The following is a 24901-nucleotide window of genomic DNA, read 5'->3' as shown; positions in this document are numbered from 1 at the left end:
CACCTATTGTTCTACCTACACTGTGACTAAATGCCTCTAGGACTATACCAGAGTTGTTATTTCCTCTCAGCTTCCTAGTTTCCAGTACCCGTTTGAAGTCATTTGCATATGTGAGTAAAATAATTGTTTCAGAGTGCCTTGTAAACCTCTTTTGTAAACCTCTTTTCAGACTTGGGAATGGGAAATTGACTTCATTTTCAAATGAAAAATAGAAGCATTTAAGAGACTTGTCTGCACTGAATATGTAACATACAACAAAAAAGTGCTCAAGTACATAGAGTCACAGAATGGGTCATCTGGTCCAACCTCCCTGCTCAAGCAGGATCATCCTAGAGCACATTACACAAAGTCGTGTCCAAATGGTTCTTGAATATCTCCAGTGAGGGAGACTCCACGATCTCTCTGGGCAATCTGTTCCCATGCACAGTCACCCACACAGGAAAGAAGTTCTTCCTCTTGTTCACATGGAACCTCCTGTGCATCAGTTTCTGCCCATTGCCTCTTGTCCTATTGCTTGACAGCACTAAGAAGAACCTGGCTTCACCCGCCCTTCAGATACCTACAGAGATTGATGAGGTTCCCTCAGTCACCTCTTCTCGAGGCTGAACAGGCCAAGTTCCCTCAGTCTTTTCTTGTAGAAGGGATGCTCCAGTCCTCTTATCATCTTCACAGCCCTCTGCTGGACCTCCTCCAGGGGCTCCGTGTCTCTCTTATCCTGAGGAGCTCAGAACTGGACACAGCACTCCAGGTGAAGCCTCACCAAGGCTGAATAGAGGGGCAGGATCACCTCCCACAGCCTGCTGGCAATGCTCTTCCTAATGCATCCCAGGACACCGTTGGCCTTCTTGGCCACAGGGCCTCACTGCTGCCTCAGGGGCAGCTTGTTTTCCACCAGGACCCCCCAGTCCTTCTTCACAGAGCTGCTTTCCAGCAGGTTGGCTCCCAGCCTGTACTGGTGCCTGGGGTAGTTTCTCCACAGGTGTAGGACCTGCACTTGTCCTCTTTGAATTTCAGGCAATTCTTCTCTGCCCATCTTTCCAACCTGTCGAGGTCCTTCTGAAGGGCAGCACAACCCTCTGCGGTATCGACCACTCCTCCCATCTTTTTGTTGTTGAGGAGGCATCTGCACCTTCATTCAAGTGATTGATGAATATACATATAAAAAAACTACATGGGGCAAAGATTTGAAGAAAAAACAAAACAACCCCTCCAATAAATATTTAATAGAAAATATGACTGACCATTGTAATCACACTCAGACTATCAGTCTTTAAGTTTTCAAGAAGAAATGCTGTTCTGGATAGCATTCTAATTAGATTAGAATGGGGGAATTGCACTTTGAAAGATCATGGTTTTATTAATTGTACAGTTGCTATGGAATACCAAATTTTTTAAAAAATGTTGAACTGAGAATCAAAATTCTCTTGTGATTAAAAGAGAACAGGTATGATGATGCGTATATTATTATCATAATGCATGTATTATCATCATGATTATCCATGATTTCTCTAAAATTGGATTTGTAAACTTCTCTGATGGAAGTATGGCTCAACTTGTTGATTTCTAGTAGTTTTTTTAATTATAGAGTGATGAGAAGTCATTAGATCCTTCAATCTGACTTTCTGTTTTTCATAATGTGTTAAATTTAACTCATTTAACCTTGCGTTGATCCAAGTAAGTTCCATTTGGTTGAAGAATATTATCCAGAAAAGTACTTCTTGAAAACTTAAAAAGGCTGATAGTCTGAGTGTGATCGTAAATAGTCAGTCATACTTTCTCTTAAATATTCATAGTTTTTAAAACTTGTAGTTTTTATATGTGTATAACCCAGTTTTGGTACTGTTAAGCTGTATGCAGTTGAGACTCATAACCAGCTGTTTTTATTGAAGATGGTGGTACACTGTGATTGTTTCTTTCTTAAAGGGCATAAACAATGGAGATACTAACACTTTTATGGTTGTTTCTCCCTAGGCGTGGTTCAGAGAACAGCCTTGTATTACTCTTAATACTACTGTGAATCAGATAAAAGTCATAGTTGGCACTTAGCCTTCAGAATAGTTTCTCTAGAAAACTGATTTTTGATGCTTGACATGCTCAATGCCTACTGTCCTACCATTAGATATTTCACAACGAAGACACTTTAAGATTCCTGGTAAGCAAAAATCACAAACAGTGATTTCTTGTAGCAGGAGTGAGAATTGAGTGTGTATTCCCTGAATTTTCGAGCAAAGTTTTACTTTTTGGTGAAGAAAGGAACTATTTTCAGGCCTAATCATGCTTTTATGCTCAGACAAGTCGAACAATTTAAGATCCAGTCCCATTTTCTATTTACCTAACAGCTGAGTTAGGTGGCTTTCTGCTCTATGCTTTTGTATTCTAAAATATCTTGCCCCACACAGGCTTAGTTGAACTAGATAAGGAATTTCAGATTCCACTGAAAGAGGTATATTGCTAAAAGAAAGGCATTGTCCCGTGCATTGTTGCAGTCCTGTGGAGAAGTTGGCTGAGATCTGGAAAATAAATAGTAAAGTGAAGTAGAACAAATGAAAGTGGGTGAACAAAGGAAATATCAAAACATGACCATAGTGGACTAGGCATAGGACAAAGAGTTGCCCATGACACTTGGAGTAAGAAAAGAATTTACTAATGACAGAAACCTATTAAGGGCTGTATGGAGGGAACAGGTAGAGAAGACTGGTGCCTGAAGTAATTTCTGAAAAGTCAGAATTTATAGAAATTGGACTTATAGAAGATGTAATGAATTTAAATTCAGATGAGTTTGACAGTTATATCTTGATAGAGAAAGATTTAAAAAAATAATAAGAACTTAGATTATAGTCCAACTGACTAAATTGTCTTCAAGATGAAGAAGAGCAATAATTTCAAGAATGTATTTAGTTGTCCTTGTTTTTCTTGAAAGAGAACCCTAAGCATTCCTCAGAGGACTGCAGGATGCTGTTTTTAATATGTTGCCAAAACACTTTGGGAGAGGGATCTATGGAATGATCTTCAAGTCTAGTTTGAAGATTTGCCTGGAAGCTGTCTCTCACTGTAGCTGTTTGAAGATTGTTAACTTGGAGTCTTCTCCTTGGAATGCCGCCCCTTTTAGGTTTGAAGTTAAGGTTTAAGTTTACAATGCACAAGTCGATGGTCTGTTTAGCATTCTGCACTAGGCATCACTCCGGTACGATGAACATCGCGAACATTTCTCTGTCACACCAAGACGTAGTCAGTGAGGTGCCAATGCTTGGATCGAGGATACATCCAGGTTGTCTTCAGACTGTTTTTCTGCTGAAAGATAGTGTTGGTGATGGTGAGCTGCTGCTCTGCACAAAACTCTATCAGAAGGCGTCCATTATCGTTGCAGTTGGGACACATATACTAAAGAGAACAACATGTCATGTTGCTTGTTGTGTAGTGGGAGGTGTAAGGAGGTAATATGATCAGAATGACCTGTCAGCAAATTTTCAGGTTTAGAGACAACAGAGTTTTTGATCATGAAGCCAGCTCCTGAAAGATGACTTTCAGTTCTGGGTTTACCTGACCACAAAAGAGGGTGTAACCAGCACCATGTTCTCTAAGGCTGCCTTCCTCGTGGGGACAAACTTCATTGAGAGCAGCAACATTGATGTTAAGTCATGACAGTTCATGGGCAATTAGAGCAGAACGATGCTCAGGACGTCCACTGTCTGCAGTATCAAGCATGGTTCTGATGTTCCAGCATGCGAGAGTCATGCCTTTAAAGGCAGCTGTGTGCCTTTGTCTCTTTATCTTTGTTCAACTACATCAGAAGATGCCCGTTGGCCGTGGTTAACCAACCAGGTGAAGGGTGGAGATGAGCTTTGGTTAGGCCACTTTTTCTAGGCTCCTCTCCATATGGAGCAAGCAGTGCTCTCCTTGAAAAAGACTGCTTGGTCATTCAGGATGCTGCTGAAAGAGACTGTCATCTCTGGGGTCAGTCTCAAGCGACCAGTGTCCTGAACCAACCTGCAGGGTTGGGTCTGCGGCTTCCAGTGCACCTTTCACCTGCCGTTTTGACCCTCGCCTGTCGCTACAGGGCTTTTCAAATGTGGATATAGCCTTCGAGCCTGCGCAGTGGATTTTTTAGGTGAGGTACAGCATGTGCAGAACTGGTCCCACACTTTACTCCTAAGGTTCACCTGCCAGGGCCAAGCAAGCTTGGACAGTGACAGCGAAGTCCTCAGAATGTAGGTTTAATTAGAGTATCCTTCTCTTGGATGGATGGCCTTACAGGACTAAGCAAGCTCCATCTGCTTGAGTTTGGAGTTAGAGTTGTCCTTCTAGGATGACTGCCGAAAGGCTAGTGAGCCCATCCTACCCGTGGACACATTTTATCTGACCCTTCAGATTTAACCTCTTTGGCATGGGAGACCCTACTGGAGGCATATACCACTGCCAGCACAGCTTGCAACCTCATAGGGGCACACAAGCTTCTCCCCCACTAAAATGATTTGGATGAGCCTTTCCCCTCCCCTCAGCCTCCTACACTCAAACCCAAGGACATTCCCTTGCCCTAAACACCCTTCCAAGATGCTATAATTCCAAAAATTACAATTATATTATAATTCCAAAAACCGTTCCTGGGCAGAAGCTGCAAACAAGCCAAGCCCAGCACATCCCACCCTGACTGCAACAATGCTGGAACAGGGAGCGATCCCGACACACCCCCGGGCGGGGCAGGCACACAAATAAGGGGTCCCTGCACCCATCCGGGGCTCGGGCACCTCCAAGGCTCCAGCCCAGCCTAAACCCCCCAGCCCCCAGAAAAACCCACTACCCACCCTAACCTTACCCTCTCCCCCCAGAGGCCCCTCGTTGCACTGCCCACCCGTGGCCTTCTAAACGGGACTGCCCCACCTGCCCTCCTGCTGGTCCGGGGATCCCTCAGGCCCACCCAGCCCCCTCCCAGTCCCCACCCAGGAATGATGAAAACAGTGAGGAGATCCAGGAATTGTTGATAAAGAAGAGAACTGCTCACCAAGCACATCTTGCTCAGCCATCTTGTTATGTAAGAAAAACAGCCTTTCGTCTTACATGCAGTAAGCTCCAACAGAAACTTTGAGACATCCAGAACAAGTGGTGGATCAATCTAGCAGAAAAGATTCAATTGTGCACAGATACGGGTGATCACAGAGGATTCTATGAGGATTTGAAAGCAGTGTACGGACTTACACACCAGGTTCAAAGCCCTTTACTCAGTGCAGATGGTCAAATTTTTCTCACAGATAAAATTTCCATTCTGAATTGGTGGTCTGAACATTTTCAGACTCTTTTCAGTACCAACCGTGTAGTTCAAGGCTCAGCAATTCAGTACATTACACAACAACCAGCGAAAAATGAATTGAATATTGCCCCTACTATGGGAGAAACTCTTAAGGCCATACAGCAGGTGAAATTGGCAAGGCAGCTGAGGTTGATGGAATTCCACCTGAAGTCTGGAAGCATGGAGGCCAGGCACTCCATACCAAATTTCACGAGTTTGTGGTGTGCTGTTGGGAACTAGGCAAACTACCATTAGACATTTGTGATGCAGTCATCATCACCTTGTATAAGAAGAAAGGAAATAAATCAGACTGTTCAAATTACCAGGGTATTATTCTGCTCTCCATTGCTGGTAAAATCATTGCAAAAATACTTTTGAACAGATTAACACCCACTATAGCAGAAGGAATTCTACCTGAAAGCCAATGTGGTTTCAGAGCCAATAGGAGCACCACAGACATGGTGTTTGTCCTCAGACAACTACGAGACAACTGTAGGGAACAGAATAAAGGACTCTGTGTAACTTTTGTTGATTTCACCAAAGCTGTGAGCAGAAAAGGTCTGTGGCAGATTTTGGAACGTTTAGGATGTCCTCCCAAGTTCCTTAAAATGATCATTTTGCTTCATGAGGATCAGCGCGGCCAAGTCAGACATGGCAATGCACTTTCTGAGCCCTTTCTAATAAAGAATGGTGTGAAACAAGGCTGCATTCTTGCACCAACCCTATTCACAGTCTTCTTCAGCATGATGCTCCAAAGGGCCACGGTAGACCTTGATGAAGAAAACGGTATCTGCATTTGATATCGTACCAATGGAAGCCTTTTCAGCCTAAGACGACTGAAGGCCCATCCTAAGACTTTAAATGGTCTTGTCTGGGAGCTGCTTTTTGCTGACGATGCCACCCTCGTTGCCCCCACAGAAGCAGCTCTGCAGCATTTAACATCCTGCTTTGCAGAGGCTGCTGAGCTTTTTGGGCTGGAAGTCTGCTTGAAGAAGACAGAAGTTTTCTACCAGCCTTCACCTCAGGAAGACTTTGGCGAATCAGAGCTCAAGTCAGTCCAGCAGTTTAATTGTCTGGGAAGCATCATCTCCTCGGATGGTAAGATTGATGAAGAGATAGACAATGGGTTAGTAAAGGCATATAGTGCTTTTGCAAAACTCCATAAAAGAGTTTGGTGTAATAAACACCTGAAGAAAAGTACAAAGATTAGTGTTTACCGAGCCATTGTGCTGTCTACTCTTTTCTATGGATCTGAATCATGGGTCGTTTACTGCCACCACTTGTGACTCTTAGAACACTTCCATCAGCGCTGCCTGCGTACAATCCTAAACATCCACTGAACTGATTACGTGACTAATGCGTCTGTTCTTGAATAGGCAGCGGTTACAAGTATTGAGGCCATGTTGCTGAGGACACAGCTGCGTTGGGCAGGGCACGTCTCCAGGATGAAGGACCACCGCCTCCCTGAGATCTTGCTTTATGGTGAACTTGCCACCGGCTGCCGCAAGAGAGGAGCCCCGAAGAGGAGATACAAGGACTCCCTGAAACAATATCTCAGCTTTTGTCATATTGATCATCATCATTGATCTACTCTGGCCTCCAGTCTGAGACATGGAGACACACTATTCATAATGCTGCTGCTTCTTTTGAGAACACACAGAGATTCATTCTTGAGGAGAAGAGATGATACAGAAAGAACCGTGTCTTGCCAATACTGCCTAAGGAGACTTTGTGCTGTGCCTTTTGCAACCAGACTTGTCTATCTCGCATTGGCCTTTTTAGCCATCAGCACTTTTGTAGCAAGTGTGGGTAGAGTCCTTCTCAGATTTTGTGAAGCCTAACCATGATGATGATTTAGTTCATACAGCTAAAACGTGCCTGCAATTCTAGCACTTTTTAAAAAGTCTCTTTTCAGCCTGTATGCAAAGAGAATATCCCTCCTACCATGTGAGAAAGTTTGTCTTCAGTGATGGAGTAAAATATCTTTCATAAACTGCTTGTCTTTTCCTCATTCTTTAGTGATCAATGAGCTTCACGTTTAATCAGTTCATTGGGTTTGCATAACCAGGTTTTGGTAGCAGGGGTGCTATAGGGGTGTCTTCTGTGAGAAGCTGCAAGAAGCTTCCCCAGTGTTCAAAGAGCCAATACCAGCTGGCTCAAATATAGACCTGCTGCTGGCCAAGCCCAAGCCCATCAGCAACGGTGGTAGCACCTCTGGGTTTTTTTTTAGAAAGGGATTAAAAAAACAGCTGCCTAACAACAGCGAGAAGAGTGGAGTGAGAATATGTGAGGGAAACCACCCCATAGACACCAAAGTCAGTGAAGAAGGAGGGGGAGGAGGTGCTGCAAGCATCAGAGTAGAGATTTCTCCTGCAGCCTGTGGGGAAGCCCATGGTAAGGCAGGCTGTCCCCTTGCAGCCCTTGGAGGTCCACAGAGAAGCAGATAAATTCACCTGCAGCCCACGAAGGGGACCCCATGTTGGAACAGGTGACTGCCTGAAGGGAGGCTGTAATGCCATGGGAAGCCCTTGCTGGATCAGGCCCCTGCCAAGACCTGTGGTCCTGTGGAGAGAGGAGCCTGCACTGGAGCTGGTTTGCTGGCAGGACTTGTGACCCCATGGGGGACCCACACTGTAGCAGGCTGTGCATGAAGGACTGTACTCCATGAAAGGAACTCACGTTGGAGCAGTTAATGAAGAACTGCAGCCCATGGGAAGGACTTATATTGGAGAATTTAATGGAGAACTGTCTCCCGTGGGTGGAATTCCATGCTGGAGCAGGGGAAGAGTGTAAGGTGGAAGGATCAGCAGTGATGCATGATAAACTGACTGTAATGGCCATTCCTCATTTAGGAGTAACCTCGAGCCTGGGAAGAAGGGGAGTAAAGCTGTTTTAAGGTTTAGTTTTTATTTCTCATTCTTCTACTCTGATTTGATTGGTAATAAAATTAAGCCCGTTTCATTCAAGTTGAGTCTATTTTGCACGTGATGGTCACTGGTGAGTGATCTCTCCCTGTCTTGACCTTTCCTCATATTTTCTCTGTCCTGTTCAGCTGAAGAAGGAAGGAGTGGGCACCTGGCATCCAGCCAGGGTCAACTCACGACAGTCATTCAAACCTCAGCTGCATATCAGGATCTGAGTTTTAGTTTTCTGGAAGAAGACCCAGACCCAGCAGCCCTTAGAGATGTGTCAAGGAATGTATTTCTTGTACAACTCTTGTACAACTTGTACAGTACTTCAATCTGAGGTATTAAGAACACATACGCCAAACGTCATAATAGCTTTTTCAAAAACAGTTGAAACACAGCTTGTAGGAATTGTACTAATACCACCTCCTGTCAGCTCTCCAGCTGATGCTGTTATCGTTGTTTTGTCTATGATGATGATGTCTTCCATCTTCAACTATAGCAGGTCTGACAGACTGTCTTAAATCTACAGTGTATGAAAACATCAATAACAACCAGAACACCGGTTAAACTTATTCCTGCTAGGTGCCTAGGATTGACTGAGAAGAATGCCTTGAATTTTTAGGGACAGTTTAACCAACTTTTTTAATTTGAAAAAACAAAACAAACCAAAAGAAAACAAACCACACCGAACCAAAAAACCCTAACCAAAATGTGTCCAGTTTTTGACTGGACAAGCCACATAAAACTGTACACAGTTATTTTCTTACTTTCTCACCCCCTCACCCTCCATCCCCTGCCCCAGTCTTTTTTGTTAAAAGAACATTGTTTTATGCCTGCTTAATATTGCAGGTATTAAAAAGTTTTCATTGGAACTTCAGTTTTAATGATGTGCATATAAAATGAAATGTCATAAACATAAGGCAAAAAAACAATTTTGTGACCTGTTTATATTTAAAATATGAAAAAGGTCTGTGTCTAAATAACTGTGAAATATTATTTGAAGTTTAAAATTTACAATACTAAAATATTTTTTATTACATTAAAGCATTCTTATCAAGGAAAACAAATGTAGTAAGACTTCACTGGTCTTAACTAATGTACAAAAAGAATAAATGGGGGTGAAGTGGAAGGTTATCATAACCTTGAAGACATCTTGAATTTCCAGAGGAAATCTGAGCTTAGAAGTTTGCTTTCTGGTTGGAGCCAATAGTTTCTGCTTTGACCTGCAGTACAGAAACCTGACGCATCTGTACTGTGGTTCTGTGTAATACACAAGCCTTACTTGATGTTACTCTTGTGACATGAAGGCTGGATAGCTATGACAGTGTACTACAGGAAAAGTTTGTGCTCCACTTTTTTCTAATATTCCTGTAGAAGTCTCTCATTTCCCCCTAAGAAAGTTCAGATTTCTGAATAGGCTGCATTTTCTTTTTAGTAAATTAGAAATTGCTGTGCTTTTTAGAGCCCCATGTGTTATTTAATCCTAAATGATGCTCATATATAAAAATTGTATTTGATGGGCTGTTTGGTCATCAGACATAACTCAGAGAAGAATGGTACCTAGAAAATAAGTGGGAAAAATGTCAGGATAGAAGTATGCTGAAATTATGTTTAATTTGATGACAGGTGTGTTTGTTATAAAGCTACATTATTGAATTAGTTTGTTTCCCAAGTTTTTATGGAACTAATAAGTTTCACCAAAGCCAAAGTGTAAAATTCTGCATTACTTCAGAACAAATGATACAGGATGCTCCAAACCAGAGAATGATATCCAAATGGAGGAAATCTGCAGTTAAGGTTAAAATCCATATTAAGACAAGAAAATGGGAAGTAAAGTAACTAATTAGCCATGATTCCTCCCTTGAGGAATATTCAATATTAGCTAGTTTCAATAAATGCTATCAATGTTTGAAATCCTAAAATAAAATAAATTGATTCTTCAATACAATATTTTAAAATTATTTTTTCTTTCATTTGTAAGAATGAAACTCATTTGAGTTGCAATTCACACACTATTAAGAAGCTATAACCAATACTTTTGTAACATTGGCTAGAAATGTATGGAGGGCTACATAGAAAGAGGAAAATTCTCTGTTAAGACATGGTATGGGGAAAATATTTAATAAAAGTAAAGAAAAAGTGCTGACCTTTTTTACTGAAAAAACATAAAATCTTGATTGTATATTCTCTGAAATTTACCATAACATTGTAGCAATTGTCAGATATTTCACTACTAGTAGACGCGAGAGTAATTAATAAAATTAACCTGTATGTCCACACAGAAATTGTGGTTTTTTTCTATGTAGTTCATAGCTCTGACATTCTAGAGAAAAAAATCTATTATTCTTTAATAGTATGTTGTGTTCACAATTTTGTTAAACAAAATTATGCTGAAACATGATAGTTTTCATTATCTTCCATCCTTGTATTTGCTCTACTTTCACTAAGAAAAGGCATATTAAAGCCATGGCTATGTTTACAGATGCAGGGAAGCTGAAAGTTTTCTTAGTTTTTCAATGTAGGCTGTAAATAGACATTCTAAGCTATATGAAATACATATAGAGATTTAAGTGACACGTTTTTAACAGTTTTGAGAATAAGTACAACACACCACCAAAATAAATTAATAAAATGTTTATGAAAAAGTTGTATCTGTCAGTTTCTCCAAGCAAATTACGATACACTCTTTAGATCTTCTGTCAAGTACAAGAATACTTGTTCAAACATGTCTTCCATCTGTAGATTGTAATAGAGATTTACAGTTAGAAAGTTTGAAAGTATTCTTCAGTGGTTCACTTTATGACCCTTCACTGCCCTTCATTCTTCATAAATGTTAGGTCAGTTTGTTCACATGCTGAGACACTAGAGGAAGTTCTAACACTGTACTACAGTCAAGATACTCGAAAATGGCTCATTTTGCTCTTACCATGTGTGTTTATCTCCTAATACAGATAATTAGTGTCATAAAACCCCTTAAGGTTAAAGTTTAACCTTCTTAGAAAGAAAGGTTTCTTTTTCTTAAAGACTTATATGTAGTTTTTGGAGCTATAAAGCAGCTTCAGGTAATGGACAAGAAGATGAAATGCTCGATTTTACAGTATTTCTTTTGCTTCTGTTCCTGTAACTTTCTGCCTCACTTGATTCCCAGTTCTCAGTCTCTGACACATTTCTCTTTATGCTGTTAAACAATTGGCAGAGCAAAATAAAAGACACGGCTTTAAAAAAAAAGAGGTCAAATTCATGTAACTCATGAATCTGTAAGAGACAAAAAAATTAACATACCCTGTATTATTTAGAGAAATGAAACATTAGGAAACTGTGCATTTCTGAATTCTCCAAAGCCTGAGAAAGCTAGGAAATGGTATGATATGTAGATAATTAGTATTACAGTTGGATAGCAGACATAATTGGTTTAGAAGAAGCTTTTTAATTAAGCAGCACATTTCAGGTAACTTCAATACTATTAAAGTACATGATATACAAAATAAACCTCAATGCAGAGTATGGAGATACATTCAGATTGGTTTGGATCTGTCGTCTTGGAATCCTAAGCCTCTGGATAATAAATAAGAATGGAAGCATTCTGGCTGTCTCACAAAAATAACAGCTGCCATTTCATATATATCAGCAATAAATGTTTTGGCAACCATAACCATCATAGTTTAGAACCACCAAACAAGTCAGTAACCAAATGAAATTGTAGGGACCTGCATTGTTTTTCTTTTGCAAGATAAAGAAGGGGTAGACAAGTTTACATTCACATCCTTCCCTCTCATACTCCAGGATCTCTGGTTATCTGTTGCTGTTTTATTCAGTGCAGCTGACACTACTTATCTCCCCTGTGATTTTTGAGCTTGGGTCTTAAGCTGGATGTGTGTTACAAATAATTCTCTCAGATAATTTTTTCAAATATAAGATGGCCAAGGGAAAAAAAAATTCTTCAGTTACAGATGTTAGTAAATGAAACAGGCACAGGCACTAGTAGAATGTGCTGCCTTTTCTAAGATGTATAAAAACTACAGATAATTTGCAGATGAGTTTCGGTTATAAATTTAAAGTTCATAGTCTTGCTGCTTTGCAATTTTGCTTTGACATTCTTAAATGTCAAGTAAGTGCTCTCTTGGGAAATGAGGAGCCATAATTCTTGCAAAAAAACCAGGAGCTGCTGACTTAAACATCTTTCCTTGAGATGGTGGGTGGAAAGGTAACTTCACAGAATAACTTCTGTGCCACCTGAGAAGACTTCACTCTCTCCTCACTCATCTGGCTGTTCTTTTAAAGACAAAATTATACTGGTAGTTTTAGATACGCTTTTTAAGCCAGTAAAAGAAATACAGTCTGTGTATGTTTGGCGAGTTTGAAAAAGGTAGGTAAATTATAACAGTGGCTCCATAAAGAGTGTTTTATGTTCCCTGTCTTTCCATGCCAATCCAGTTGCAAACATGCTTTTGTAAAAGACCCAGTTTTAATGTAATGATAGCCAAATATAACTAGCATGTTCTGATGGAAATAAAACTGGTAATTTTGTCACAAATGTGTTTCCATCTGCAGTCCTGCCCATAGGAGTGCAAATTACTGGACTATAGTGGCATGCTACCACTGTCTTTGGAAAGAGATGACAGTAATTGTAAGACCTCTCTACAAACATCAGAAAAAGCTACCTGCACCTAATGATAGTTTCATCCTAAATTCAGAAGGGGCAAGTAGAAAAGCAGTCTTGGAAGGGGATAGATGATTTAGGTGAATGAATATGTATAAAAAATGAGAATACCACTGGCTCATGTAAAGGTGTTGAGTTTCTATATGCATCAGAAATTGCAGCTTCCATTCACAGACGTGCTTTTTATCAAACATACCACTGCCACTGTCAGCAACATAATTTTTTGCATAGGGAGAACTGGTAGAAGAAGGAAAGTTATTAAACTATGAAGTTTGTTCTTTTATTTATATGCCCAAAAGATAAAAATGTATTTCCCAGACTGTTGAAGTTTGTAATTTTTTTAACAAATGGAATACACTAACTAGGGAAAAATGGATATGAGAAATTGTCTGCATGATCCAATAAATTTTCGTAAGGAGTAATTTATGGACTTTATTAAAAATTAAGGTTTTCTATTTTCAGAAATTCTCTAGAGGCAATTCAGAAGGAAATGTTTCTGTTTGAAGTACCCCAAATTCTAAGAAATTATTTCCATTGAGCACAGGTCAATAAAGCACATTTTTCATTGTAAAATACTTGTTTGGTTTGCTACATTGGACATCTAAGCTCTTTCCTCCCGTAATATATATAGATACTAAAGACTGATCATAAGAATTAACATGGGTCTGAAAATTCCATTGCATTCTATACATTGCTTAGATGAGTTAATTAAAGCTGTATTTTTTATATGCAAGGGATATTCTTTATTTGATTATGTTGTCGTTTGAAGCACCAGTCAGAGCTTTCCCATGGATATGGCTTTCTGTGTTTGTGAGGTATCATGAACTGAACCAGATACATACAATCATTGCTACAGACTAGATATTCCATAGGGAGACATCCCATAGGCAAGAAAGTAATGCTTTTTTGATGGTGAAGTCCTTCCTGAACCTCTAGGAAACACCCATCATTCACTGATATTCTTTTTCTTATATCCATGCAGTTAATGGGATTTGGGAGGATTGGTTACCAACCTTGCACTTGTAGGTGATTATGATCAGCTGAAGAGGTGAAACTACTCATTGTATTGAAGCTCAGGGTAATATTAAAGTCTTGTATCTTGCCAGACTACTGTTATGTTTTCTTTAAAAGCTTTAGAAGATAAATAATGTTTTCAAAAGTCTATGGAAGAAAAGGTTATGTAGTTGTGCTGTATCCTGAGATCTGAATAAACTAAACAGAACTTAACTGATCCTGATTCTCCACTTAAGAGTTCTCCTATACTAAGCATGATTTCAGTAAAGGTGACTTTATGTCTTAAGAGATGTCTGATGCTGTAGGAAAGTAATGGGCTGTTTTTCTCCTCCTCTTTTGAGCAGTTTTGGTATGAATCATGATGGGATTGGAAATTCCTGTGGGACCAAAGGTCATGAAGCAGCAAAGCTAATGGCAGCTCATATTACAGCAAACACCAATCCTTTCTCTTGGTCAGCCTGCAGTCGGGATTACATCACCAGTTTTTTAGAGTAAGTAATCTCTCAAAAAAAATGAGTTTTCAAAAAATTTACACTTTTTGGGATCAATTGTAGAGATATAGTATGTGTTGTGATTGTATACATTTTTAGAAGGAACAGACAGAATTATAGAAAGTCTTTTTTTTGTAGATTACATTTCTGTGAAATGGCAAAAGCTTCTTTTGCTCAATTCCCCACCTTAACAGTTCTCATTTTTAATCATCTCAAAACATTTTGAAGTGCTGATCATACCTCATTACTTCATTAATCTGAGGGTGAGAAATAGAGATGGGCAGAATTTGTCTATGAATGTTGAGAAGTATATTTTTTACATACATACATAATGTGAAGAATTCTAATGAAGGGAAGAAGGTTATGACCCTGTTCCTTGTACATTTCACTCTTAACATGTTTTTCATGCAGTATTTTGGGTTTTTATCTATCAGTGTTCTTTGATACTATTGGTGAGATTATAGGAGAGAATGGCATAGGTCTTTATACTAATACCTTAAAATTGTGCTAACCTCTATTACCACTTCTTGGTGATTTTTATCCAGAAGTAGATTACTACCTGAAATTTCCCTGTGAAAAAATCCAAAGTCAAAATATGTTATTCACCAAAATGTGCTCATATCAATGTATACATTGGTATAGATGATGCATAATGAAGACTGTGTGTTTTAAATCGTGGAAGACAAATACATAACTATCAGTTCACTGAAAACAGTTTAATATCAGATTTTTTTAACTGCTGGAAGGTGGACTTTACTGGAGGTAAATGGCAGTTTGTTGGTAGGTTCAGTGTCATCAGTGCAATCATTCCTTTAAGAAATAAAGGTTGTTCAGTAATTCTGGCACTTACTGTATTTTAGGAGATGGACTTAAACCAGTCAAGTTTCTAACCATGAGACTACTAAGAATAAAATGAGCTTCTCCTCCTCTTTCAGGGATCTAACCTCAGAATAAGGTGCTGTATTCTGAATCTTATCTGGAGGGAACCATCCAGACCAATACCTTTGGGTTGGTTCAAATGTGAAGGATCACTGAATTGGGCTGAAGAGGTGCTTCAGTTCACCATAGAGTTAGTGAGCAGAGACAGACATTTAATGGTGGTGCTATTCAGGGGAAGAAAACTTCTCATCAGTTACTCTAGTAGGTTAAGGCATTTTGTATCATGCCACTGAACAGTGCACCCACATGGTTTTATGAACTCATGCATTTAAGATTAGTGTCTAAAATAAAGCACATTAAGTCCTCCTTCTGTGTATGTGTGTGTGATACAGGCTTCTCACAATGTCATTTGGTTTTCTAAGGAGATATATGTATGTATATATGTATTTATTTAACACTACTATTATTTAAAAAATGTGTTGTAGTTTTATTTTATCATTACTTACGTTACTTACAAATTACTTATGTTAATTCAATGCTGTTTCCACTAGTAGTCTTTTTAGTATGTCATTGAAGCTTCATTTAACTATGACAAAGAATATGGTTTTCATATCTCTTTTGAGATTATTTCACAGCTTCGTAGTTCTGATTGTAAGCTTACAGTTCAGGTATTTTCTTGTAGCATTTGGGAGTTTGTTTCTTCATGTTTCATTTACTTCTATTTGTTTCTCTCCTCTGAAAAACTCCATTTCAATCTCGTAATTGTCCTGACCATAAGCTGTCTATTGATGAAGTTATAATTCAGCAGATAGCTAAGGAGTCATTTTGTATTTATGGGTTTAGAGAAGAAATGTGGTAATATTCTGTGGATTGTATTACATTGTAAATATAATAGAGCTCGTCATTTGTTCATAATGTTCCTGCACAGTTTCAAATTTCAGACTGATGAATGCAGTAATCTTTCAAATTTATACTACCAGTTAAAAACATGTTTATCTTGTCTCTTGTTTCAATTGTGGGTTTTATTATTTATTTATTTGTTTTATTATTTACTGTTAGCATCTCCATTCTTCTTTTCCATTCCCTAGGTTTGATTTCTGGTTAAGTTCCGTTTTTAAATCTGTGGGATGCCAGGGAAATTGCAACTATATTAGCATAAAGCCAGAAGAGTACTCTGTTGAATCTCTTCCCATAGTTCTAATCTCTTCAGGTTTTTTGAGATACTTTTCTATCATGGCAAGTGTTTGCAATTCTACTTGAATTACTGCCATCTGTGGATTTCATTAAAAAATCATTACTGAAGATACTAAGTGATATTTGAGCTAGAGTAAAACAAAACCCTACACATAGCGGATTCAGTAATAAATTATCTTTTATAATATTTTAGCTGTATTTTTGTAACCTGGAATGTAGATGTTATTTTTTTTTTCCAAAGCCACCTTGGATAAACATTATTTTACACGTTGTAATTATTATAGATTTTCCAGTTGTATAGGATACTGTGTTAGTAAGAGTCAAAGATAACTTTTCTTTCATCTACTAATTCCACAATCTATTTTTAAATATGTCAGATTTCTCATTTATGCTTATTATTGTCTGTGGTTCTAATATCCTATAAATGAATTGATACTTTTTTCCCCTAAAGTATTTGATTTGTTGTTTCATAAGGTAGAATAGTGAAAATGGTAGGGTTTTTCTCCAGTTTCTGCTTTTCTCACCAGCATTTGTGCCATCTCAATGACAGCAGGAAGCTGGTAGAGTTATGCAAGTACTTGCAGGGACAACTGTCAGAAGCCAAGATCACTTTTTTTTACCAATTCACACCTTTCCGTAAAGCAGAACAGCTCTAGGAGCAGATACATTTCAATTGCAGGTAATGAACAGTTAGCAAGAAGCAAAGAAAAATAGCAAGTTTCATGTGGCAACATTTCCTTGACTGCTTTTATAAGAGCAGAAGAGTCTGCATCCTGACAGGAAAAATGATTCTTTATTTTTTCCTCATATTTCTTCGTAACTTAGCAACAGGTGAGGAAAATGCTGATTTAGGGTTATAGAGCCCAAGATGATAGATGATGTCATCTGTGTCTCCAGAGAGATTAGACTCTGCACCCTTTCTTTCAATTTTCCCTCTAGAAGAGCATCTTCATCCTCAAAACAGCTGGCACAGGACCGAGTAGACTAGAACAAGTAAGATAAGTGGCGTTTTTTTCTGTTGTGAATTAGTATGGCTGGTTTAGGATTCATTTAGCTATGTCTAACAAGAAGGATAGAACATGATGGTGTGAAATGCAGATACCCAAGCAGAAACCTGGGGCTGTGAGTCTGTATGACATAAAACAGTGCCTGATTTGTCTCTTTGGATCTGAGTAGAAGTTTGGGCTGGGCCATCATGATACCACGTTAATGCAACTGGAATGAATTTTGATAGAAGGTCATTATGTGTTCACACTATTATATGGTAAGGTAGGTTAGTGTGGATTTACTAGTTTACCAGCTTGGGTCACCACCTGATAGAGCAGTTTTGCACTGAGGAGTAACCATTAAGTATCACTTGGAAGATACCAGTTCAGTGAGGCACTAGCTGGGAAATCAAATTATTTTGCAGGATTGCGGGATAGAGGATAATATGGCTCAAAGGATGACAGTAAGACAAAGCAAAGCTATGTAGTGCTAATAGATCTACCAAAACTCTTAACAAGGATGGTCAGTCAGCACAGATGCTGAAATGGCCAAAGAAAATATTTTTTTCCTGGGGAAAACATTCTTTGAAGCATATAATAGCTGTTGTCTGTCAAGCTTATAATAGCTGTTGTCTGTTAAGCTTTTAGGTAGAATGAAAGATTGACTTAATTCAGTTTATCAACTGAATTGTTCATAAGTACTTTGCAATGGTTTTAAATTTCACTAACATTGTATGGAACTAATTAAAGAAATACTGTCTGAGAATTGAATGCTTGGAGAGCAGTGTCAGAGAACAGAGATTCCTGTGAGAGGAGTAGAAACCCTTGATATCTCTTCATAAGAGAAATGAACGAACCCTAAAATTATTTTTTGTGACTGAATACCAATTAATATAAATTTCATTCAATGCAGCATATATATGTATTATATATATATATATAAAACCTGCAAGTTTCATTATATTCAGCATATATTTATACAGTATACCTATGGAGCCATGCAGATCCTAGATGTAGGTAAGAGAACTTTCTACTTACAATTCTTTGTTCAGTTACTTCTGTGTTTTGTTATAACAAAAACTACGTGATTTCTGGGATCATAGTTCATTTATCTTGTCAGTATCAGATAGGAGAAGGTGTTAGAAGAAGCCAAATGGCCAACTCTGTCTTTCAAAGTCTTTCGAAGATGGAGGGTAACCAAGAGTCTTTAAACTATTTGAGTACGATCTATCACAGGAAATTCTTGGAGAGTCTCTACAATTGCCCTACGGCAGGATTTAGATATTGGACTACACCTTTCTCTGTCTGGAAGGGAGCCAAAAAAACTACCTTGGTCCAAGCAAGCCCATGCAGACAATATAAAAAAAGGTATTCAATGTTCTGGTGCAGACATCATCTAACCAAGAATCTTAAACATACAAGTGGATATGCAGGATGCATATAGGATATATCTATATATGCCTCATATGCTATCTATGGCACATTGGCCAGTTCCCTGGTACTCCAGAAATGTAAAGTAACTTCTAAAAAAAAGGATAAGCCAAAACTAGTTTTGAAAGATCACATCAATCACATAAAAATTTCATATCTTTCTCTACAGATCTACAGTATTATATAGATAAACTTTGGATTATAATTTGGTTCTTTTTTCTTTAAAATATACTAGGATTTTTTTTTCTTCGCAGGTAACTGAATAAAAAATGTGTTCCTCATTTGCTGTAGATTTCTGAAACTTGTGTTTTACTTAAAAAGCTACCTAGTTAAAAGAAGACCCAAGTGTTTCTGTAATCCTGGGGTGGCAGCGTGGTTTTGAGTGTTGACTTTGGAAGTATTACTCTGTATCTAGGCCCTTGTGAAGGGCAGAATCATCAGCAGATTTTCATTAACTATTCTATTTGTAGAGTGTTGGATGAAATAAATGATTGGTCCAGTATTTTATAGCTTAGTATCTCCCAAATTGTTAAGACCGGATTTTGGTAGAGGCATGGTTTTTATAGATGAACCAATAGATTTGACTTAATATGACTGCTGGGTAATTATTCCAGTGAATAAAATAATGCTTGAGAATACAAGAAAGTTTGGAGAAAAGTATACATTAAAGAAATAGCAAATTACTACCACCAGCAAAAGAAAAATTGAGTGTGATGAAAAGATGGTGCAAAATTAGAGAGTCTTTGTTATGAAACAGCAATAATAAGATGTAGAGTCAACCTTGCACAAAAGATTGGAAAGAAGTAGATTCTTATCAGGACATGATTGTTGCATCTGAATTTCCCTAACATACAAGCATGTTTTCATTTAATAATTATATTCAAGATCACTTTAATTTTAAACATACCACTCCAAATCACATTTCTATTATTTATGTCTTTATTCTGCAGATATTTATGTGATTATCTGTAGTCTTGAGCAATCTGCAGAGTTTTTTGGTTAATGTCAAGTAAAGCAGCTTTTGTAACCTGTACAGAAATATATCCTGGTGCTCTCTAAAAATCAGTTTTTACTCATAAATACGCAGCAAGGATTCTGTTAGGAGCCTTACATGTAAATAATTCATGTTTTTATTAATATGTATATGTAAAAATGCTCTATGTTTATTGTTAATAATTTTTACTATTGCCTTTTCATTATATGTGTAATTTGGTATCAGAATTAGATAAAACGTATACTGTCAGTATATTTATGTATTTAATTGTTTAGCTATAACAGATATTCACAAATATTTATAATTAATTTAATTTATCATCATTGAATGTAGCTTTCTTTATAGTCCATGTAATTATACGAATAAAGCTATTCTGTAACATTCAAAATCTGTTTTCAGAGCCAGTGTTCTGGTATATTTTGTTCAACCATTGAAGGATTTGTATTGTACTGTGTAAGTTGCTGAGATATTTGGGAATAGATACTGCAATAGGAACATAGTCCCTGAGATATCTACATCCGTGGTTCTTGCTTTTTCTCTTTTTTGACCTTGGATACAACAGTGATATTTGTACAGAGGTTTTGCATTGTTCAGTCTGTAAAGATTTAGAAACATTTAATCCCTGGTTGCTGTTAATTTAGTTGAGCACTTAGCAGTGACAGCGTGTCTGAGATCTTAAACTTCTACAGAATGTTCTAGTACCCTTGATACCCTTCCAAAGAGAAGAATAATTTGCTATTCTGTGATATTAAAATACAAAAAATGTTTAGATTATATTGTAGAGTGTTTTAAAATGATCTCTGGAGACACTACACTGGAATACTGAGATGAAATAACATCAAGCTTAGCTATTTTATAATTAGGTTCCACTATTGTCCCATAAAATGTCATGAAATCAGGAGAATTAGGAGAATGCTAAATTAGGAGATTGCTAATTAGGAGAATGCTAAAGTCTTTGAGTACTAGCAGTACCTTATGAAGTAAAAGACTGTAAGGATCAGTTTGAGATCATCTTATTTGTATTTGAGATTCTAAAGATTTGTCTACCCTGTGTTCAGAAATGTAAATGCTCTGCAGGTATATCCTGTAGATTTTTTGACTTGGTATATGCTTCCTGTATCAGATACAATCACAAAGCACAAAAGTAATTGTGAGTAGAAATTTTCTAAAATTGGTGATCTGAAGGTATTTGGGCATTCTTTTCCTATCTTTTTTTACATGTACACAAACGGCTTTTTTCCACTTTTGTAGGCCTGACTAACCATTAGATCTCTGTTTATGGAGTGCTCCAAAACTATTATTCTCCTTGGACCCTTTTGGTTCATTCTCCTAGAGTTAGCCGAAACTTTTTTCTCAACTCTCTGAGTTTCACTTTGGTGGAGCAAGAGAAAGAGAGAAGAAGGAGGATATAGGCTCAAGAGTGTTGCAGCATTCCGAAGTCTTGTAAAAGTTTTCTGGAAAGGTTATATGGTCCTTGGTCCATATTCATCCTTTGCACAGCTTTGGTCAGACCTTTCATAACTAATGGAAAGTCTCTGGTTTTATTAATGCGTTTATAACACATGCCATTTCTTTTCCAGGATACTTCAGTTCACACAATACAGTATCAGAGATCAGTTTTGTTCAACTACTTGGGATAAATAATAGAATTGAAACAGAAGGAAAGCGAGAAAGATTTTCAGTCTAGTAGCTAAAAAGTGAATGACTTCTCAGTATTCATTTTCTCACTTTTTTACTACTACAACAATATTTAATTATGGTGAGAATCCTGTTATTAGAGCAGAAGAGTTGTATTTTTGTATTTAGTACAAGGATTTTGGACTTACATTTCTGCAATTACATGTCTTGTGGAGTGGGTATAGACTTTAATCACTTTGCAGTGATCTTTTAAACTCGATACTATTGGAAATCTATGGAAATGTTCCCATAATACGGCAATACTAGCTCAAGCTGATGCCAAATCCTAAATTTCTCACTGCTTGTTTAAGCAAAGATTCTGTCTGCAGTTTATTCCAGACATTACAGAAAAATCAGATTGTATTTGAGTTATTTTCACACTGGAATTACTAACATGTACTCTTCATACACGCAAAATACAACACTGAAATATTTCAAAAGAATGAAGGATGTTTTCCCAACTTCTGCTATTAGAATATATATATCTACTTGCAGTAATTACCTGGAATAAAGGGGAAAATACATTATTTTTTTTTATGCCAGAACCACACAGTTTCAGGGAAGTTTTGAAGGTAGATTTTAGCTGACAGGATATGTGGGTGTGGTTGTGTGTTCAGGTAAATCACACTGAATCCCTTGGAATTAGTCAGCAAATACCGTATTTTTTCAGTATTTACCTGGTTCTTGTAATAGTTGCTACTTGCTGCCTTCTGAAGTGGTTGGCAGTTGTTTGTTTCTTTGTTTTTCCAAAGGATCTTTTGTAGTATTTCAAAGACTTAAATATTAAGTAGGGTTAAAATGAGAACATAAAATATGTAGTTACAAGAGGCTTTTTTTGCTCTGTTTTTATCTGCAGATGAAAACTATAGAAAATTGGAAATCTCAAAAAAACCAGTGTAGAACGTTCACTTCTGAAATTATGTTCCTTTGGCAAGGTGCATGGAAAAGATTTGGGAAAAAACAGAACATAAGTGCTGGCAAAATTGGTAGGAATGTCGGAAAAATATTTTAAGTGTTGGCATAAGAATTCTTTGAAAATCCTCACTTATTCACAAGTGAAATGGAAGTAAAAAAGCATCTGTCCTCTTTTATGCACACTGACCAAATAAAACTGAATAATTATGTTTAGTAAAATACAAAGTTTTCTAAACAGAACTCCATCTGCATTTAGCTTTCTCTGTTATTTATTCCACTACAGTAAAATATTGTGGTTGAATATGGGCATGTTTTGGAAAAAAAAGTCATTCACTGAACAAAATATAAAAGAAGAAAATACTGAAGTTTTCAAAGATGATTGTCTTGGTTCTAACATGAATTTTTAAAGACTAAATATTATTAATACAGTAGAAAAAATCTTGGATTCACAGAAATTTTTTCACTCACCCTAGTATAAGCAGATTTGAAGGTCCTGCAGAATATTTACCACTGTAACCATTTTCGTCACTCAGATGGAAGAAAAACTTTCATGTTGAGGTCCTAATCCTATAAATATTTTGTCACGTTGAAACTCAAATGTGTTTTAGTTTTACATAAACTAATTGAGCTGCTCATATCTATAAAATTGGGCTTAGCTGTTTGAAGGATCAGGAGGATTATTATTAATTGTAAACTGAATTTCTTGGGTTTGCTTAATTTGTTTATTTTTCATTCTATGACCAAATGTAGTTGTTCTTCAGTGAAAACAAATAGGAATCCTAAACCAAAATGAAAATCAGTCTTGTGTGGCTCAGAAATTATCACATTTTTAAAAAGTATAATTTATGAAATTATTTCATTATCTAAAATAAGCATTTTCGTTAATAATAATGATGAAAAATTAATTTAATTTCTTAATTACTTCTAAATATTTTCTCTTGGTACTATGGGTGTACCGTCTTACTGTTTGTTTATTGTAATCCTACTTGCTTCACACCCAGTGCTGTTAAAAGTAAGAACTAGATACATAATATCATTACTGTGATTTACAGTCAGTAGAATTCCTAATTGATTTGGTCCTTTATGTTGAACAGTTCGGGCCGTGGTACTTGCCTTGATAATGAGCCTCCCAAGCGTGACTTTCTTTATCCAGCTGTGGCCCCAGGTCAGGTGTATGATGCTGATGAACAGTGTCGCTTCCAGTATGGAGCAACATCTCGCCAATGTAAATATGGGGTAAGAAGTCTTAATCCTTATGCTCAGTGTTCTTCTTAGTAATTTGTATATATTCCTTTATAACATAAATCTTTAGTTAGTTGTAGTAGGGGGTTACAGATTTTCAAGTAGCATGTCTGGTGCCATTATTCATGAGCAAAGGGTTCATTTTAATCCTTATGCTGCATCTTTTGCTTGAGTCATTTTTGTGTCCTGTACACTAAAATGTGTGGGTAACAATGAGCTGGGAAAGGCGTTCTTTAATTATAGGGAAAAAAGAGCCCAGCACACACAATCCTGCTGCTTGTAAAGTGTAATAGAGAATTTTCCCTAATTTCAGTTAATTGAGATCAGATTCCTGTTGTATTAAGCTTGAAATATGAAATCTGTTGTGTTGGCTTTAACCTTTCAATATAAAGCTACATTTTGAAGTTACTTTTATACTTGTATTAATTGGTCAGATCTGATTTTATTTTTGTATTTGATGGTTGTTTTGTTCCTTTTTTTTCCGTGACACTGAGTTTATTGTTTCTCACATTATTCATGTTTTTGGAAAGATGAATTATGATTATGGGAACAGAGGAACATGAAGCTAGATAGCTGAATATAATACTGAATAGCAAAGTACTAGCAAAGATTTGTCTTCAAGTACCACTGTGCAATAGTTAAGGTAAATAAATTTACAGTCGAAATAAAAACCTGCACATGTAGGTCATATGTTATAAATACTTACTCAAAATCTTGCAGCCCAAAGTATGTAGTTAAAGGATTCATTCTGCTGTGATTGTTATAGTCAGCTGAGACTCCACTAAGTAAAACCTTGAGAATATATCTTGTGGTTTATAATTAAATAGTTTTAATAATTTTTAATTTTTGGATTATTCAAAGAAAAGAATGTAGTAATACAAAGAAAGTCTGTTTGTAATATCTTTGGGGTGATAAATACAGTATTATTCTTGGGATGCCTCTTTGGCAGATTGCATTGTGGAAAGGATTTAAAAGCTGTGTAGCTGGCTGACTAGCTCACTGGGTCTTCTACTCCTGATTCCTCATCAAGCCTCTTTTGGCCTTTATTGTTCTGTGTAAGTGTTCACTTCCCATCACTATTCTTTAATGGCCCTATTTCCTGTCCCTTCATCTAAGTAATACCTTCTTTAAAATTTTCTTTTTTCTTACAAATTTTCACCATACTCACTCTTTTATTTGCAGACTAAGGAAGTCTGCAGGTATTTAATCCATGATTTATAGCACA

General features: G+C 37.3%; 1 protein-coding gene across 6 annotated transcripts in view; it reads left to right on the top strand.

Annotated features, from left to right (window-relative positions):
• ADAMTS6 (ADAM metallopeptidase with thrombospondin type 1 motif 6) overlaps nucleotides 1-24901 on the top strand; it is a 146500-nt gene that overhangs the window by 63670 nt on the left and 57929 nt on the right. For all 6 annotated transcript variants that reach the window (XM_032676257.1, XM_032676253.1, XM_032676254.1 and 3 more), the window contains 2 exons: nucleotides 14212-14358; nucleotides 23529-23670. In XM_032676257.1, coding sequence (XP_032532148.1) covers nucleotides 14212-14358; nucleotides 23529-23670 — 289 coding nt within the window. The remainder of the gene's footprint in view (nucleotides 1-14211; nucleotides 14359-23528; nucleotides 23671-24901) is intronic.

This window comes from Chiroxiphia lanceolata, chromosome Z, assembly GCF_009829145.1.
Source record: "Chiroxiphia lanceolata isolate bChiLan1 chromosome Z, bChiLan1.pri, whole genome shotgun sequence".
Taxonomy (NCBI): Eukaryota; Metazoa; Chordata; class Aves; order Passeriformes; family Pipridae; genus Chiroxiphia; species Chiroxiphia lanceolata.
Note: the sequence above shows the minus strand (reverse complement) of the source record. Positions and strands in the feature narration are given on the sequence as shown.